The 19,580-nt window shown below is 41.5% G+C and overlaps 1 protein-coding gene across 1 annotated transcript; it reads right to left on the bottom strand.

Annotated features, from left to right (window-relative positions):
• Positions 1 to 938: 938 nt before the first annotated feature.
• Positions 939 to 2,870, bottom strand: hexim1 (HEXIM P-TEFb complex subunit 1). The gene has a single exon (XM_033643933.2). It carries the CDS (start codon positions 2,516 to 2,518, stop codon positions 1,430 to 1,432), a length of 1,089 nt encoding a protein of 362 aa, XP_033499824.1. The 5' UTR covers positions 2,519 to 2,870; the 3' UTR covers positions 939 to 1,429.
• Positions 2,871 to 19,580: the final 16,710 nt, after the last annotated feature.

Genomic DNA, 19,580 nt, shown 5'->3' with positions numbered 1-19,580 from the left:
ATGTGTTTGCCACAGAGCTTATTTTCTGCAATCCAAATCCAAAAAAAAAAAAAAAATCAGAGTGACGCTTACTTCCAATAGGCCTACAGAGAAACATCACCCCTGCAGCACTGTATTGCAGAGTACTGTCACCCTAAGGTCCTGCAGATAAACTGAGTGGATAGAAAAAGTATCTAAAAATATATCATGATGGCTTCTTTCTTGTGACATCTTCAAAGTGAATGTTTAGTTCAGGCTAATCCCTCAGTCTTCCTTTTAAATTACTATCTGGGACTCTGTTATTGGCCTGTTGCAGGCCTATTACAGTGAGGCTCATGTTTTAAAGCCAGGCAAGTTAAAATAGGAGCTGAATGATGCCCTCTAGAGGCTGCACATGAATAAGGTCTCTTCAGGCCAAATGGCACAGATTGCCTCAGCACATTAAGGAAACTTCATCTGAACTGTTGCAGCTCTGTGCTTTAACTTATGAGCGGTTTAATATTTATGAAATCTGCGGAAATTAGCTGTAATACTGGAAATATACTCAAATGTGATTATTTTATTCAAATATGGAGCTTTAAAGCACCATTTCCAGCAGATTATTTGGATTCTAATATGATTATTGCTCATCCTGGGGGATAAATCAATTTCAAAAGACTGGAATAAATCAGTTTAATATTTATTCTTGCAACATATCCTCACTAGATTAAACTCAGAGTGGGTTAACCTTCATAAAGAGCCTCTCCATCATATCCCATCCCCCCATCTGCTACAGCTACAGTCTGTGTATTCTTCCTCTTCAGAGCTCACTGATGTCTGTCTGGCCCATTTCAGGATCCTTACAAGAAAAAGCGTTGATTATTTGTGTTGCTGACAGAAACCACCTACAGTAGTTTCACACACCGCAGCTTTTGTGAGCAGCTTCCTGTGTATTAGGGCGAGCTTTAAAACACATGACAGCAGGATTTCAAAATTTTATTTGAACTTATGTTAACACACAACTGTTAAAATATTCACTCTGGAATTTACTTCTGCAAAAAACAGCCTTTGCAAGCTGAACCAATTAGCTGTAATTTGTTATTCGTTGTTTTTTTTGGAGGGGAAATACAACATATGTTTGTTTGTAAATTCAAAAATGGAACAGTTTATGTCAATGATAACCGGGAACAAACAAAATATTGTTGTCAAATACATTCTCTTTATAAAAAGAATCTTATTTTGAAATATTTACATTTCTTTTTGAGAAAAAAAACCAACATTTTTGGGAACAGGACACCTTTACAGTCCAAATAGAAAAGAAACGTAAAGTATTGCATTGCAATGCAAAGGACTCGGAGTCCAGATGACAAACTTGTTACAGAAAACTGGTGACAATTTAAAAAAAAAAAATGCAGCAGTCCCATGTTTTACCTTTTAGAAAGAGGGGTGTTCCCCACTCGGATCGTGTCCTTTAATTGGTTGTGACTTGGCCCCTGTCACTGCTCGGCTGGTTCTGCAGAAGGAGCTCCGTGTTCTGGGCCCTCAGTCTCTCCAGCTCCCTCTCCAGCTCTCCGAGCCGGACCAGGGAGCTCTCCACGGTCGGACCCCCGGGCTCCACGGCGCGCCTCAGCCGGTTGTTCTCTTCCTCCAGCCGGGACATGCACTTCTCCAGCTCCAGGTACTCCTGCACTAGCTCCTGCTTGGTCATATTCTGCAAGCTCTCGACGTGGTACATCGCGTAGGTCTCGGAAAAGTCTCTCTGGAGAAACTCCCCACCTGCGTTCCCAGGCCTCCCGATGCCATCGCTGCCCCCGCCGCTGCCGTCATCATCGTCCTCCTCCTCGGCATCGAAGAGATCCTCCTCGCTGCCCGTGTCCTCCACGCGGCCACCGACCCCTGACGGCCGCCTGACCCCGGTCTCGGTGTTGAGGTCGGGCTCCTCTCGGTCGTGCTCGTCCATCAGGAACTGGGTGGTGTTATAGGGTGCCACTGGGAGCCCTTTGGCGAACATCTCCTCCCTCAGCCGGGAAGCCCTGGCGGTCTCCCTCTCCTCCAGGGCTTTCCTCTCATCCCAGTTAAGTTTGTAATAAGGTTTCCAGTTGCGCTTCTTCCTGGAGGTCCTGCGCCTGTGTCTCTTTTTGCCCAGACGCGCATCGAAGCCAGTGTCGGAGTCAATGTGGCTGTCCTCCTGCCCCTGGTGCTCCAGCGGTCTGTCTTCGCCGTTTTTCCCCTGTTGGATGTGATGGCCATCACCCGCTGCATCAACATCGGCTTTGTGGTGGGGCTGAGCTGCAATCGGGCACTTCGGGACCTCGTTTCCGGCTGCTACGGCAGGGCACACCTCCCTCTGTCCGCCTTTCATTTGCCATAACTTGTCTGTGTTGATATCCCCACAGTTCTCCGCCCGCTGCTTCTGCTCTCTCTGTCGCCCCCTGTTGCCGTGCTCCGGTCCACCACGGTTTCTGGCTGGGAGATGCTCCAACGCGTCTCCGCTGCTCCCACCTGATGGGCTGCCTGAAGTTTTCAGGTGATGGGTCTGCTGCTCCGCCGGCTCTGTCATCCTGGTGATCCGCTCTGATGGCTCCGCTTCAGCGCTGTTTAGATCATGTTCATGCTCTCAGAACCGAGCTTCAAAGTTCGCCAAAAGACGTCAAATTCAATTTTAACAAAAAATGTAGGTATTCCAGAATGAGCCGAAATCACTACAGAAAGTTCGAGTTTTAAAGTTTGAAAACAGGCTCTCGCAAATTTAAAGTAAACTTCTGAACAGTAAACACTTGTTACTCCTCCAAGGGTTTGTCAGAGCAACTGTCGCTAACTACCATTAACTGTTTCGATGCTGTCACAACTACCGTTCACTCGGAGACGACGTCTCACCGTCACAACAGTGTCCAGTGTGGTGCTCAAGAAGAGGGAGCTGCTCTTTATATAGCTGCTCCGCCTCTAGCCGTGCGCATGCTGCTGTTTGTAGCGCCCGTTGCATTGTGGGTCATGTGGTTTAAATGTCACTAAAACACCGTCAGTGGCCCACACGTCAAACTACATGGTCCACAAGTCTACTATAACTGACCAGCTTTTTGACCAATCAAATGGTAGAAGCTTGAGCGAGATAGAGCCCACCCCTCCCCTTGTTGATTGGACAAGAGGGCAACTTTGCTGTTGCTAAGCTTAAAGTATTTTCTGATTGGACAGTCCAATAGTCAATCAAAAGTACGTAATCCACACCAAGAAAGCAGTCCGGCGCATTTTTATGGACGACACTATCTGCAAATGAAGGGGACATGGACTAAAGTTATAATATAAAAGTTAATTTAAATACTTTCAAATGGCACCATATTATAAACGGAATAAATTAGCATGTTTTATGTTAAACATGATTTGGCTTATTTATATTTACAGAGCACACAGTCTAACGCCAAATTAGTAATACAATGAAACTCCCCCTGTACTTGAAGCAAAATAAAGAAAACCTCTTGCGGAAACTAGTCCTTTTTAAGTGTTCACACAGGAAAATGAATAAATACTGCTCATTTTCATGTCGCAATTATTTTTTATGTTTAGTATTATAAAACCGCGTCGTTCTGGTGTCAGCTGGACCATTAAATGTTTCTGTATGAATATGCTGTGTGTTGTGCGGAGTGATACGTTGTGGGGCAGGGGCTCGGGGGGAACTCTGGAATCAGCGTAAACAAACGACATTTATTGTGCAGCTGCAGCTACGAGCACAGCTCCGAGCCCCTCGTTGTTAAAGGGTGGGTCAGGCGATCTCACACTTGCTCAGTAATCCTGTTAGCAGTGGACGGAGTGGTGTAGATCAGTTTTGAGTATTTCTGCGCAGCCCATGTTCTGATATGCAATGGTAGATTTACACTGGTTGTGTCGTGGTAACGGCTAAGGATAAGCTAGCTAGCTAGCTAACGTTAGCCAAATGTTAACGTTAGTTAGCAAATGCGTTGTGTCGCTCACAAACTAAACACTTCAATAAATTCATAAAAATGAGAAGCCATTCGCATTAACGTGACAAAATAAATGTACAACGTCAGTTCGAGCACGACGACATTGACAAAGCAAGGAGTATCTAGTCGGGTCCTGTGAAACGTTAACTAAAACGCCATACTGTACACAAAGCAAAGCTAGCTAATGCTAACTAATAAAACACAAAAGGTGGACCAGTCTTAAACAAAATGTTCTATTAAAACCTGTTTTGTAGATAGAGCTCAAACGACGACGCAACAAAGTAAATACACAATACCACTAGCTTCAGACATTGCTAACATTAGCCATCTGCTAACTAGGCCAATGTGTTTATACTGGGTCAGCGTAATTGCTGGAACCTAATCTTTTCCCGCGAGGGTTTCCCACTACAGAATTACGATTGATTTCAATATTTGCATTCTTTCATTCTGCCTGATCGATATAGACCATAACCTGTGAAGATATGCAAGTAAATCGAAAAACAGCGCTTGTTCGTATTAATCCGTGACATGGAACCCTGAATGAACTCTTTTAGTTTCAGGAAGTAGACGGTCCCTGATCTTGCAAAGGAGCACTGAAGCTTTAGTTCACTGCTGGTTAGCAAGCTCTAGTTGTGGTTTACACGCTTAACTAACGATATACTTATTCATTATCCATAACTTTTATTTATAACTGTTGTTGGTTTGTGTATAATGTGAACTGCTGCAACTCATTATTGTTTGATAAATAAAACATGGCATCCTTGTTATGGAGTATAAATATCAAAATATTGGGTTTGTATTGTTCTGGTTGATTGCATATTCTTTGCATACACATTTTAAAGTGGTTGCACACTCAGTGCCCCTCTGATCACTGTTAGTTGATATACTGACTTCATCTTAAACTGTGTTGTGTGTCACTGTAGTTTTTCCAGTTTCCACAAAACAGTTAACTTGTATTAATGGTAAAATGTATTATCCAGTCTGTGACCTCTTATGGTGGGTCTCTCCAAAACACTGCATGTAAAGACTGGGAATCCAATGGCTACAAACAACACAGGCCTACTGTTTCTACTAATAGAAGCAGGCAGAGTTTCAGCTCTGGCAAATAAGCAAGCCGAGCTGGAACTCCTTTGAGGAAGACGTGATACGTTCCAGTTAATATGAAACCTAACGACCATGGAGATTGAGAAATCATACTAAGGGTTCCCATATTCTCAAATCAAGGAGCAGTGCAGCTACAGAGCCAGAGCTGCTCCTGCATAGATCACAGCTTGTGAGGATTAGCAGGCATGACTTAATCTCTCACCCTGTCTAACATGGTTGTTGCTGCAATTGAGAGGAGATGAAAGATAGAAATTGTTTTTGGGGCTTACGCGTGGCCTTGAAGTGTAAATTTAAGCAATGGCTGATATCCATCTGAGTGCAGGAGGGCTGGGTTGTTTTTAGATTTTCATGGAGACAGCAGGTCCATGTTTTTGCGACAGTGTGACAAAGAGAAAAAACAGTGGATACATCAGCTGCATTAAATGACTGAGTGAAAGAAACATGCCACTTTAAGTGCCTCCCACCCACCCCACCAAACCTGCTTGTTTATGTATGTGTGTGTTTGAGTGTGTGTGTGTGTGTGAGCTTGTGGATTGGTGCAGATCAGGGGAAATCACATTTTTTGCTTTTCCTGACAGGACCAGTTTCGGACCACCCAGCTGAGGTCTGTCCCTCTCTGCTCTCTGTTATAACTCCATTACAAAGACTTAATTAAGTTTCCAGCCACCGCTCTGGTACTGTGAGCATATCTCCATCCACCCACAAAGAGGATTTAAGTCAAGGGTTTCTCTTTCACTCAGCACATTACCATGTAGATCCATGTGCATACATCTGGCCGCAGAATATGAATTTGACTTTAACAGAATTGATTGTTGTTGTTGAGATGTGTGCAGGGTCTTGTCATGACCAGCAGGGGACGCTGCACTCTAACCAAGAATGTTTCATCAGCATCCATTATTGCTCCCTACAGACAGGAGCAGAAGAGAAGCTAACCTCAGGAGTTTTTCTCTCAGCCCTTAGCTGCATTCTCATTTGGAAAAGTTGACTTCTGATGGTACCAGAGATGAATTTCCAAGCATGTGTGCACATGTTGTGGTTTGGAGCAGGCGATGCTGCAGTGAAATGGGCCTCATTTAGCTGTGAAAGTTTAGAAATGTAAATATAAATGTAAATTCAGTCTTTCACCCATCAGCTCTATGAGTCAGCAGACTTTATCCATGGAAATAATGAAGTGTAGGTCTCAGATCGAGTGGTGTTTCATCATGTTGGACTCCTGAAAAATAAAAGGAGCTTTTTGTGCATGGCTTCACTTCCTCACGCAGCTCATTTTGAACGCAGCATTTTCAGCCGAGAAGGTTCACTGCTTTTAAGAGTAGGCTATAACTTTGTTACAGAGGAGCTGAGCGAACGCTTTGTTTCACCCCACCTGTGGCACAGCAAGTGATTGTATAGCTGCTTTGTACTGAGCCTATATGAAGTACAGTCCCACTAGATGACTGGAGATTACTTGTTTAACGCTGCAGCAATCCCTGCATCTGTTTTCAGTTACCTGCTCTGGGCTGTTGTATAGCAACAGTTTTCTTGGGTGCAATTTCACAGTTGTGGATATACAGTAGTGTAACCCATTGGTTCTCAACTTTTTTTCTGTCAAAAACCCCTAAATTGTTAGATATTAAGTCACAGACCTCCATTTGATAAGTTATTACTTCAGGGACTTCCATCTGAAAAGATTTTGGTGTATTTGTTGGATATGATTTACACCAGAATTCTTTAGTTGACGACACTCGAGGAGATAACTGTGGAGGAAGTGAAACCTATGATCAGAACGGTTGCTCTTATGACTCTTACTCACACTGGACTCACTTCTATAGTGAATTAAATGCTCAAAATAAACTGTTCTTTATTTTCCGGAGACCCTCTGGAACGCCCTCAGCCTCTAGTATAGCCAACTTTATAAAATATAAAGGCAACAGCAATGAATAGCTCACTGGCTGTTATGAACTGGGCTGAATTACTGTTGTGGTATGAATGTAAGAAGCCAAATAAACCTTACTTAACTGAAAATGTAAAAGACTATTCATTTAAACCATAACAGTGTTTTACAGCTGTATCGCCACACTCATTACACTGACTCTAATCTGGTTTAATGGCCATCATGGACTCATTCATGCACATCTTTCTTGTATGTTGTTCCACTAAAGCACCATTGTATTCTACAAACAAAACAAAAATGAGAAACCTTATCTCATGAGATTGTTTTGCTGTAATAACAAGATAAAGATCTGTCATGAGACAACATTCTCGTAATTATGCAATTCTGTAATTTTGACTTTGTATCATAATTACGACATCCATATCTCCTACTTATGAGATCTTTATCTGGCAATTATGAGATGCAGATCTTTTACTTATGATGTATTTTTTCTTTATGAGATAAGTCTTGTAATTATAAGATTCTTGTAATGTAATTTTGAGAGATGTTAAGTCGTAAGAGATACAGGAGTCATAGGTACAGGAATATACACCGGTGAATGCTATGCATTTTTGTATAGTTTATCCACAGCTATCCAAAATGTCATTGAATATATATAACAAAGACAAGAATAAAAAAAACATGTTGTCAGACTTGTTGACCTTGATGACTTGTCCTGTGAAATAAACATATGTCTTGAATTATATTATTTGTCTGATTAGTTTCTATCAAAGGGCCATCTCAGTAAATGTATAATTTCTGCATATCTGCCTCGCACAGAACAATGCCTTTTTTCTTCCTTCATTTAGCTTCGGTTTTCTCACTGTAGTTAATGTGATGCCTTATTGTATATCTCATTTTATAGGTCTTTATTGTATACTTAATTCAAACCTCCTGAGACAATGCAGGTGATGTCAGCTATATTTGTTAATCAGCTATAATGTCTGTATAAGTGAACATACAGAGTTTCTGTATTCAGATTCATCATCTCAGTCCTTATTAAGCTGGTTTAAACATGGTATCAATATCCGTAATGGGTGATCTGATCACACGTGGACAGCACTAATTACAAGTGTAAACAACCACCAAGACACGTTGTGATCCGATCACTCAAACCACTTGCGAAGGTGGGCTGCGGCACATTTAACCACATATCTTCTCTAGTGTGAACACTATTGTGACCTGATGTGTACCCAGCAAGAACTTTGTTGGCAATGCAGGACTTGGTGGTTGTTTAGGTGACAGCACGCTAACATTCTGTAACTTAATCATTGAACGGGGGGTTGGACTAAGTGTTGTGTGACGTTTTGGTTTACCAACACATGTGCTACATGACTAATGAGCATGTAAGTGAGCAGCTAGTGAGAGCGTGGGCATAATACCCACATGAAGGGCTCTTTGACCTTCTAGCTTAAGTGACATAGGTAGTAACAATGTCAGGTGTGAATGGTGATGTGTACTGGGATCACCGAAATGCATGTTAATAAGTGATAAAATGTTATCCTTAAGTGTCTTTGTTTTGCCACTTCTGTAACCAATATGTCAAATGAAACCAACGATGTCAAGAATGTACAATTGTGACCTGTAGACAGGAACTAAAGGAAAAGTCAGGGTGTCATCAAAGTCAGTGGGATTCAATCTCTTGGGACCATGAATACCTGTAGAACCTTTTATGCCAATCGATTCAGTATTTAGACCTCTTAAGGTGGCACAGAGCCATCTTTATAAGCAGTATCCTGAATCTTAACTCCAGACACACTCAGCTGCTCATCCTCATCATGTCCCCTTACCCAGTCAAACTGCAGCCTTCCATACTGGGTCGTCCCACAGGGATCCAAATTGAAGAAGCTCTGCCGGGAGGCCATTGGGATGATATGGTGGAGGTGAGAGGAGGCTGGCTCTGAGGTGTCTGTCATCGGAATCCTTTGCACCACCCTCAGCGGTGCTGCTGCCTGGCCATGCTGCAGCGACGGAACAGTTTCCGCAAGTTGTCTGGCATCAGAAGACTGGACCAGATCCTCTCTGGCAGCCAACTTTGCTGTGTGCAGGTTCTTCCTGGACTTGTAACTTTAGTCATTGGTGGGAAGGATAGTGTTTGCTAATTGTGTAGATTCTTTAATTCAAGATCTTTTTTATTGAAGTTTTCTCAATATAACAAAGGTGCAGTGCTGAATAGTCATTACAGAGACATGAAATGAGCACGGGCATACATCAATCACAGCATGCACCAATGTACCCAAATAAACATGAAGTGAATGGGTAAAAATTAAGATGGAGGGTGATAAGAGATGTACAAAAATGCAAAAAGAGAAAAAATAAAAAAACAAATAAAAATCAAACAGTGTACAAAATAATCCCTCCCCTGTCACTGCCAGAGTACTAGTCATAGCATAAGATCACTGTTACACCAGAAGCCTGCGCTAGGAGTGAGTATAAAGTGTGCAGCATAGTTAAGCTGTACTCAAGGGTCATGTCTTTACAGGGTCTGGAATGCTTTTAGGAAGGGACCCCACACTTTCTGGAACTTCTTATTTGATTGCTGAAGTGAGTATCTAATTTTCTCCAGTTTCAAGCAGGACATGATGTCTTCCAGCCATTGTGCATGAGTGGGAGGGAAAGTATCTTTCCACCTGAGCAGAAGTGCTCGTTGAGCTAGAAGGGGTGCCGTAGCATTGTTTCGACCTCTCATTGTTCCGACCTCTCATTAGTCGACGTCCCGTTGTTCCGATATGTGATTATACTAGGCTATACTGTATTTGTGTACCATAGAGGATCAGCAAACGCAACAAAAGAAGGCTACTGGTCGAGATACAAGTGTCATAGAGAGAAGAGAGTGAAACACCATAACCCCCTGTTATTAACTCTGGGGTCGGGGTTGTGTGGGGAGCTTTCCGTGGTGCTTAACGCCTCCCAGCGGGCGTTTTTTCTGCCTTGATGGTGCGCCGCGACCGGCTCTGGGTCAGCTGGGAAAGGCTTGAGGCGGAGCAGGCTCACGGCTTATGTGTTTGCCACTTTCTTTTTCATTTTAACCCACACCATGATCTTTTCCTAACCCTAACCAAGTGTTTTTTGTGCCTAAACCTAACCAGACCTTAACCACAGGGCATCATGATGACTTCGGAACAACATATACATAGAACATGGTTTTACTTTTTAAAAGTGATTGCTCAAGTGGTGAGCAGGTCAAATTTGGAACAACAGGACTTCGGAACAATATGGTCGGAATAATGTGCTGTCGGTCCAATGGGCAGATCCCTCTAGAAGGGAGGCAAAGGATAAAGTGCGGTGCTTTGCTGTAGTTAACTTTTTCTCCCCTTCCATGACCCCAAACAGAGCAGTCAATGGGTTTGGTTCTAATTTGACGTTTAGCACCCAAGAAAGTGTATGAAAAACTTCCCTCCAATATTTGTTTAGTCTTGAGCAGGACCAGTACATATGAATGAGAGAAGCTTCCGCATGTTTGCATTTGACACAGTATGGACTAATATCGGGGTATATGTAGGACAATTTTGCTTTTGAAATATGAGCCCTGTGTACCACTCTGATAAAGAGATACCCAAGTCCTCCTCCCATGCTGTTTTAAGCTTATCTGTGGGGGCACTCCTAAAATTCAACAGCTTGCCATAGAGCGCTGAAATTAGCCTCTTTTTAAGTGGATCTATAGAAAGGACAGTGTCAAAATAGTCAAGTCTATTGATGTTATAGAGCTGGGTGTCTGAGAAAGAACAAAATGCCTTGCCTGAAGATACATGAAAAAAAAATGATTTAGGGAGGCTGAATTTTCTACTCAACTGCTCAAATGTTGCCAAACTATTGTCTATGAACAAATCTTTAAAACGTATAATACCCTTCCTGTGCCATTCTTGAAAGGCAGAATCCTAACAGGATGGTTTGAAAAGGTAGTTTGATGCAATGGGGCTTAGGAGAGAAAAGCTGTGAAAACCAAAATACTTAATACTTAATTGGGCCCAGATTTTTAGAGAATGTTTAGCCACTGGGTTTTGGATTGATTTGAGGGAAGTAGGAGTGAGGATCCAAGAAGTGCAAGAATTGACAAATTATCATTTGACTGTAACTCCATCGCCACCCAGTCAGGACAGTCAGGCTGGCCATATCAGGAGGACCAAAATGCAAGGCAGCGTAAGTTAGCAGCCCAATAATAAAAGCGAAAGTTTGGAAGGGTCCGACCCCCTGTAGCCTTGGTCTTTTGAAGATGAGTCTTGTTCAAATGTGGTCATTTACCCTGCCATAAGTATGATGAAATAACAGAGTCGAGAAGTTGAAAAAAGGATCTAGGGATAGAGTGGTAAGGCCTGGAAAAGGTACAGAAATTTAGACAGAATGGTCATTTTGACTGAATTGATGCGACTCACAAAAGACATTGACAGGGGTGACCACTGTGTTAGGATTTGTTTTGTTTTATTTAACAATGTGATAAGGTTCTCTTGGAATAGATCTTCGTGCTTCCTTGTCACGGATATGCCCAAATAGGAAAATTTGTCATTCTTAATTTTGAAAGGCAATCTGGTAAGGTCCAAGGCACGTGCTTCATTGTTGATGGGGAAGAGCTCACTTTTGTTGAGGTTTAATTTATAGCCTGAGAGTTTACCGAACTGACTGAGCAGCAACAGAACAGGGGGTAATGAGGCAGCTGGATGAGAGATGAAAAGCAACAGGTCGTCAGCATAAAGTGAGACTTCATGCTCCATGTCACCTCTCCAGATACCAGATATATCCTTGCAAGAGCGGAGTGTTGTGGCAAGCGGTTCAGTAGCCATGTCGAAAAGCATTGGGACTGAGCAGGCACCCCTGACAGGTTCCACGATGTAAATTAAAGGGTCTTGACCGTTGCGAGTTAGTACGAATTGAGGCTGTGGGGTGCAAATAGAGTAGTTTAATCCATGAACTAAGATTTATACCAAAACCAAATTTGTTTAGCACAGCAAATAGGTAGACCCATTCGACACGATCGATGCTTTCTCTGCATCGAGAGAAACAATGCATTCAGGGACATCTTCAGAGGCAAAGTAAATAATATTGAACAGTCGTCTTATATTGAAGTAGGACTGCCTGCCTTTAACAAAGCCGGTTTGGTCTTTGGATATGATTGTGGGAAGGGCATTCTCCAACCTATGGGCTAGGACTGTGGCTAAAATCTTAAAGTCTGTAATTAAGAGGGAGACAGGCCTGTAGGAGGTGCATTCCGTCGGGTCTTCACCTTTTTTAGCTATAAGAGTAATACAGGCCTCGGTAAATGAAGGAGGGAACGAACCTTGTCTGCAAGATTCTGAGAGAACTGAACATAACAACGGGGAAAGCAGCAAGGAAAATTTCTTTAAAAATTCTGCCAGGAAGCCCTGAGGACCTGGACACTTACCCGACTGCATTGAGAAAATGGCCAGCACTATTTCTGCCTGGGATGTAGGCTCCTCTAATCTCTTCCTTAGATCTGGTGAAAGACTAGGAAAGCTGAGACCATTCAAAAAATCAAAAATCTCATCACAATCAGTCTGAGATTCTGAGGTGTATAGCTGGGTATAGAAGTCCCTGAATGCTTCATTAATTTGTAAGTGATCTGTAGTTATATGGCCATTTGGTAACTGGATCTTAGAAATATTTTGTTTAGCTTTGGAGCCTTTAAGTTGGTTGGCTAATAATTTGTCTGATTTGTCTCCATATATATAGAACATGGTTTTACTTTTTAAAAGTGATTGTTCAAGTGAATGAGTGGTGAGCAGGTCAAATTTGGTCTTGAGTTCCAACCGCTTTTTGTAAAGATCCGGAGACTTAGTCCGAGCATATTGCTTATCGATCTCTTTGATTTGGTGGGCAAGGTCTGATCGCTCCTGAAAGGATTTTCGCCTCACTTGAGCAGTGTAAGATATAATCTGCCCCCGGAGATAAGCCTTGAGGGAATCCCAGACAATTAGACTAGATATGTCTGAAGACATATTAGTGGTGAGAAAAAAGGCTATTTCCTTTTCCATGAATCTAACGAAATTATTGTCCGACAGCAAAGTTGAATTAAATCGCCACTGTCTGACTCTTTGAGGCAGGCCAGGAAGGGATATGGTTAGGACAATAGGAGTATGGTCAGAGATGACAATGCTCTGATAAGCACAGGAATGAACCAGGAGAATCAGTTGATTATCGATAAAAAAATAATCAATCCTCGAATATGTGTGATGGATGTGTGAAAAAAAGAGTATTCTCTGTTGCATGGATGTAAAAAGCACCACACATCGCAGACACCATAGTCAGAAAGAAAAGCCTGAATAAAACGGGCTGACCTACTCACTGTGCCGGGGTTTGTAGAGGATCGGTCCAAAACCAGGTCAAGCCAACAGTTAAAGTCCCCACCGAGTATGAGAGAATATGTATTAAGATGTGGGAACAGTGAGAATAGGCTACTCGTTCAAAATAAACTAGCTACGTCATCCATATTAGGAGCGTAAACATTTGCGAGTATGACTAGTGTGTTGTATAATTTGCCAGAGATAATCACATATCGACCAAACTTGTCAGAGATCACATTATGCAGTTCAAATGAAGCATCCTGACTGATAAGGATTGAAAATCCTCGGGCTTTGGCTTGAAATGAGGAGTGAAATCCCTGCCCCGACCATCCTGAAAGCAGGCGGACATTGTCTGAACTGTGAATATGGGTTTCTTGTAGAAAGGCTATTTCTGTTTTAAGGTGTTTTAAATGTGAAAAGACCTTTCTTCTTTTAACAGGGTGGTTTAGACCCTTAGCATTCCAGCTAGGGATGCACCGAATATTCGGTAACCGAATATATTCAGCCGAATATTGCAAAAAAAACACACATTTGGTATTCGGTGGAATAAGTTAAAAGCAAGGCCGAATAATAACGGTGTGTTTTGATAACGCAATCAAACAGCGTGCGGTGACGGCCGGAATAAAATGTCGGCAGTGTGGCGATCCGCCCGTCACTGCACTCGCATTTGCGACTAAAAATAGTTTTGAGCAAGCAAAGTAGGCTTAAATCATTCAGCACGCTGTGCAAGCAGCCTACAGATTTCAACCACCAGCAGAAACAAAAGGCGAACCCCACCGATTGTGGGTTGAACGGGGGTCACAGACACAGACAGTAACGTTAATGTATTCCTTTCAAATACGGCGGCCATCGGCTTATCCGGCGACGGAGAAGTCGACTCCAATAATATCCTCTTCTTGGTGTCATGCTGCCCAGAAGTAGGCTACCTGAACAGCCGAGCCAGCCGAACACAGGTATGTGACGTGTCAGAGGAGAAACGAGCCTTTCACATTTCTGTCTTTGTGACAGGTAACGGTCCACAAACCTCACCGCACTTTAGGGACTGTTCATTACTTATGAAGGGACTGTCAGGGGAGGAGGGTGGCTGGTTGATTTTTATTTTATTTATTTATTTTATTTTGATCCCCCCTATGTTAATCACTTATTGATGCTGTTTTTGAAGTATGAATAAGTCAATAAGTAATTTATTCCATTGAAATATCATTGATGTATTATAGAAAAGTGATTTATCTTTTTATAAATGACAAAAGGCACATCTGCCTCATTTTTGCTGTGGTATCGTGATACTACTCAGAACCATAATATTTTCATTGGTATCGCACAGTGGGTCCCAATTTTGGTACCGTGACAACACTAATCTGGAGGGGATTCATCTGCAAAAACTAATGAAAAACTAAACAATGATATTCGGTATTTGGTACTCGGTATTCAGCCAAGCGTTTAATAATATTCGGCTTCGGCTTCGGCCACAAATTTTCATTTCGGTGCATCCCTACTCAAAATAAGACTTTGAAGCCCTGATATGAGTTTTGAAATAAGATTACAAATAACATAGAGCAGGTACAAATTTCTGTCCTAAATAATGTAGAGTTGGAATTCATTCATTCATCTTCTAACCGCTTCATCCTCTTGAGGGTCGCGGGGGGGCTGGAGCCTATCACAGCTGACATCGGGCGAGAGGCAGGGTACACCCTGGACAGGTCGCCAGACTATCACAGGGCTGACACATAGAGACAGACAACCACTCACGCTCACATTCACACCTATGGCCAATTTAGAGTTATCAATTAACCTAATCCCCAATCTGCATGTCTTTGGACTGTGGGAGGAAGCCGGAGTGCCCGGAGAGAACCCACGCTGACACGGGGAGAACATGCAAACTCCGCACAGAAGGGCTCCCACACCCGGGATCGAACCGGGAACCCTCTTGCTGTGAGGCGATAGTGCTAACCACCACACCACCGTGCCGCCCTAGAGTTGAAATTGTCATCTAAAATTATTATTATTACAGAGCTTGGAGGTAAAATGGAAAAGCTTATTACACTGGCATTTTTCACTGGCACTCTGCCTGATGAAGGTTGTAATGACCGAAATGTAGCTGCCTTGTCCCATTAAATATTTTGCAAGTTTGGCAACAGTGTGCAGGAATCTTTTTTCTTTTTTTCTTTCTTGAGATATTTTACTTAAAATCACAAATGTCAACCTCATGAAGTGGGAAAGTCTGGGAATCACCAGCGTCATTGGGGTTTATCCTCTGAGGATAATGAATGTCTGTACAAAAAATACCAAAAAATACAAATTAGAATTCTGTGTCATTGCAGGGCCGTACTGTGACAAACATAAAGGAGCTATATTTTACATTAAGGTAGATGCAAAAAATGTCTTGCTAAAGCAAAGCTGTCCCTGACTCAAAGAGCAGATGTTCAAGATGACATTATGGTCATGGAGAGAGGATACATTTTACTACATATAAGGATATATTACACTGTCCAGTGTTATAAAAATGTTGCCAGACTTCCCAGTAAGTGTATGTGAGTAGTATGTAAGTCATACAGCAAGTCCAGACCTGCTGTATGAGACAAAACTGCTGGATACGTTCTCTTAAATCACTTGGACTTGCCACTTGGGAACAGTTTTGTTCAGGTGAGTGGTTCTTGCCTGAGGCCCAGTGTCTTAATGCGCTGAATGAATATATACAGTATGCAATCCTGAGGACAGTTACTGTGCTTTGGGATGACAGGATCTGCAGAAACCACAGGACTTACCACCGCACGTTTCGGCCGCTCTATTGAAATAAAAAAAATATTCAAAATGAAAACTGTATTGTCACTTGTGCAGGCGAAAACAACTATTAAAAATACCATACTGACATCATTTGCTTGTACCTTTGGGAATGAAACTGGATGTGATGGTTTCATGAAGCGTCATGGTTTCCCTTTGCTCTCTCAGTTGTTTAGGTCAATTTTCATGACAGGTGGTTGGTCTAGAAATTCTTAAATTTTAACATATATTCAGTTATTATGGGGACTTGTATAACTTACATAAGAAGTTCTGAATAACTGCAAACTATCATTCAGTTTTAACACTCACAAGGAGTTTTATCCATGAAATAAAAGCATGAAATAAAAGCAAATAATTAAAAACGCCAAGAGCAAAATTCGCTACAAGACATAGGTTAAAGATAAAAGTTCAATGTCTGATGTGGAGATATTTTCTCTAACAGTCACAGTGTTACAGTATCGTCCGTTGAGTTACACACATACCCCGCCACCAAGAGTTTTTCCCGTTGTTTTGGCCTGTCGGTCCAGCCGGACAGGGAGGCCAAACCCGTCAATGAGCAGATCGTGGTTCTGGTCTCGGACGGTCAACCAAGTCTCCATGAAGGCCAAGACACAGCATTCCCCGAAGTCCTTCTGGAACCGGACATTTCCCTGGAGCTCGTCCACCTTCTTTCTGAGCGACTGCACGTTCCCCAGAATCATGGAGGGCAGGGGGATCCGGGTCAAACACCGCTTTCTCAAATGAAGTCGGACCCCTCCGTTTGCCTCGTTTCCTCTTTTTCCTCTCCCTTATTGAGTAACAGGTTCCGTCAGAGTCTCTCCGTATAAATTCCGCTAACTGTAGCGTTACATCTGCCACGCTCAGCAGGCTCACAGAGTTCAGCTGAATCAACAGATCTCTGCTGTACTGAATTCTGTCTCGGTTAGCTTCCTCACACAGTCACAGTCTTTCTTGAATTGTATGTTGAACCAACTTCCACCTTCTTTCTTCCATCATCACGTGTTTTCAGTTGGTTCTGCAGAGTAGTCTGGATGTCGTAGGTCTGCTTCAGCGGGACAGTTCTATCCATCTTGGGCTCCTCCTCAGATCACAGAGTTGGGGATGTAGCCATCTGGAGCTATGGGCCATCATAGAGGCTCCGTGTTATCATCAGTTTGAGACATGATGTGGTATTTGGCAGCGATCAGCTTCAGACTCTTGTACCAGTTTCACCTAACTCCGGGCTGTAATTGCATAACAGTTACATGTCACCTAGGCCATATTAACACTTCACTGTTAAAATGGAAAATGACCTCTCACCCTCACAATTAGGGACAGGCAAGGTCAAAAACATTTGGAAATGATGTCTTAAGTCCATTACTCTCACTTGCAGTAAAGAAAGAAGAAGAATTTGATAATTTGGTAAATAAATTTGCTCTCTTGCCAAGTGTTAGCTAGCTAATAAATGTGAAACTACAGTTAGCTTAGCTTAGCATCAAGACTGGAAACAGATGGAAACAGCTAGCCTGGTTTTTCCCAAGGGTAAAAAAAAATAAAAAAAATCAGCACCTTTCAGATGCACCCAGCACACCATATTTCACCCAACCTGTAGAAAAGAAGTGTATAAATGATACTTTGTGGTGGCTTCATATTAAGATGAGAGTGGTATTAATACTTTCATCCAACTATTAGCAAGAAAGCAAACAAGCATACTTCCAAAAATGTCGAACTATATTTGCATTACTATATTATACAATTACATTATTTGTAACTTACCATGATGACCTTCTTGTGTGCTTCATGGTTTAGTCTTCCTCTTCTAAGCAAGTGCCTATTGCGGGTTTTTATTACAATGCCTCTCAGGAGATGCCTCACTCAGTTTTGCTGTGATGCATTTATATTTTGAATTTAAACATTTAAATCTTGAATCTTGTTCTTCAGAGTGTTACTCTGTTGTGAGTTACATTTAGTGGGTAACTCACAACAGGGCCATATATCAGGCAAGAAAACTATAAATGATATAGTAAAGATATGGTTACAGGGAATACACATATAATTATAATGAAATTGTGGAAATTAAAATGACATTCAGTACAAAAAGGCTCAGGTTTTTACGGCTTTGGAGCTTTTTATTTGTATTTTATTTTTAAGACAATTTATTCATTTGTTTTTTCAATACACAGCATTCCTGTTTGCAAAAAAGAGAAAATAAAATAACATAAATAAAAATAAAAATTAATTATTTATAATAATTTAATCATTTAATAATTTAATATTAATTATTAATTAATCGAATTAAATTAAAAATTAGATAGATAAAAAAATAAAAGTTACAAAAGTTACACAAACATTAACATACGTTGCAGTTACAAAGGTACATTTTGCACTGATTTGACAGAGGATAAATAAACTGGTTAGACCCATGAATAGCAAATCTCATCTTCTCTAAGTTTCAAAACCTCAAATTATATTTGATCCAGTGTTTAAATGATTTCACAGGATTAATTTTCTTGGTGGAAGAGTAGTGCGTTCACTACATTTTAACTCACTGTTTGTTAGAGGGTCATCTTCAGGTTTGGCTGTGAGTGGGTTGAGTTTAACAGGCTTTCCAAATTCACAGCTCTGTAGTTTATTCAGGTTATTCAGGTATGAGTTTAGGCAAGACATGACAAGAGTTAAGTTTCTGTTTTGTTAATCAGCTTGAATGTAGGGGAGACCGGGGCTGGTTGTCACACTTTTTACCCATGTATGACTTGCTCATCGTCAAAAAATCTTTCAACAGTATTTCCTACATTAAATGAAAGCTTACGGTCTTGGCTTGAAATGGATGTCCATTTCATTTTTAGAACTTATTGCAACAAGAAACAACCCCATCACGGGGTTGGTTGTCACAGGGTATGGGGTTGGTTGTCCCTATAGAGGTTCAATGGGTTTCAGTGATAAATTAGGATCTTAAAAGAAGATGTGTAACTTTTTAGTTTTTTAAGTTAGACACACCAAATAAGTTTTGAAATGAATACCACCTCTATAATAGTTGTCATCAATACCCCTTATGTTTAAACAATGAGATTGTCTAAAAAGTCTCTTAATTAAAGCCACTATTTTCAGACAAATCATTATGAATAAGTTGCCTAACTTGGACAACAACACATGTGACAACCAACCCCCAGAGCAGTGAGACAACCATCCCCAACTGACCTCTTGACAAACATGTTAAGCTAGCATGGCTTTAGCTTGCTAGCTAAAAGGTGACTCAAAAGAAAGCTATTACTTTTGACTTTTTGATAAGTGTTTGATTTTTAAATGACTAATAACCTACAAGCTGTTGATACAAAAACAACACCAACATGAAAAATGACTCTGACCCATAAAAATTATGAAATGTCTCCTCACCTCAATGCTTTGTGTGTGATCCAAATGGCCAGTGCAACATGAGCAGGATGTCAGGCCTAAAGTTTGATGTCAACATCATGTCACAGTGCCCTCTAGTGTGGCTGTAATAAGCATTGTGACAACCAACCCCGTTCTCCCCTACATGGGATTTTGGTAATAAAGAAATAAGACTGATATAATTTGTCTTAGCAGACACTCAAT

Source organism: Epinephelus lanceolatus, chromosome 18, assembly GCF_041903045.1.
Source record: "Epinephelus lanceolatus isolate andai-2023 chromosome 18, ASM4190304v1, whole genome shotgun sequence".
Classification (NCBI taxonomy): Eukaryota; Metazoa; Chordata; class Actinopteri; order Perciformes; family Serranidae; genus Epinephelus; species Epinephelus lanceolatus.
The sequence above is the reverse complement of the archived record's forward strand: the minus strand, read 5'-3'. Positions and strand labels throughout refer to the sequence as shown.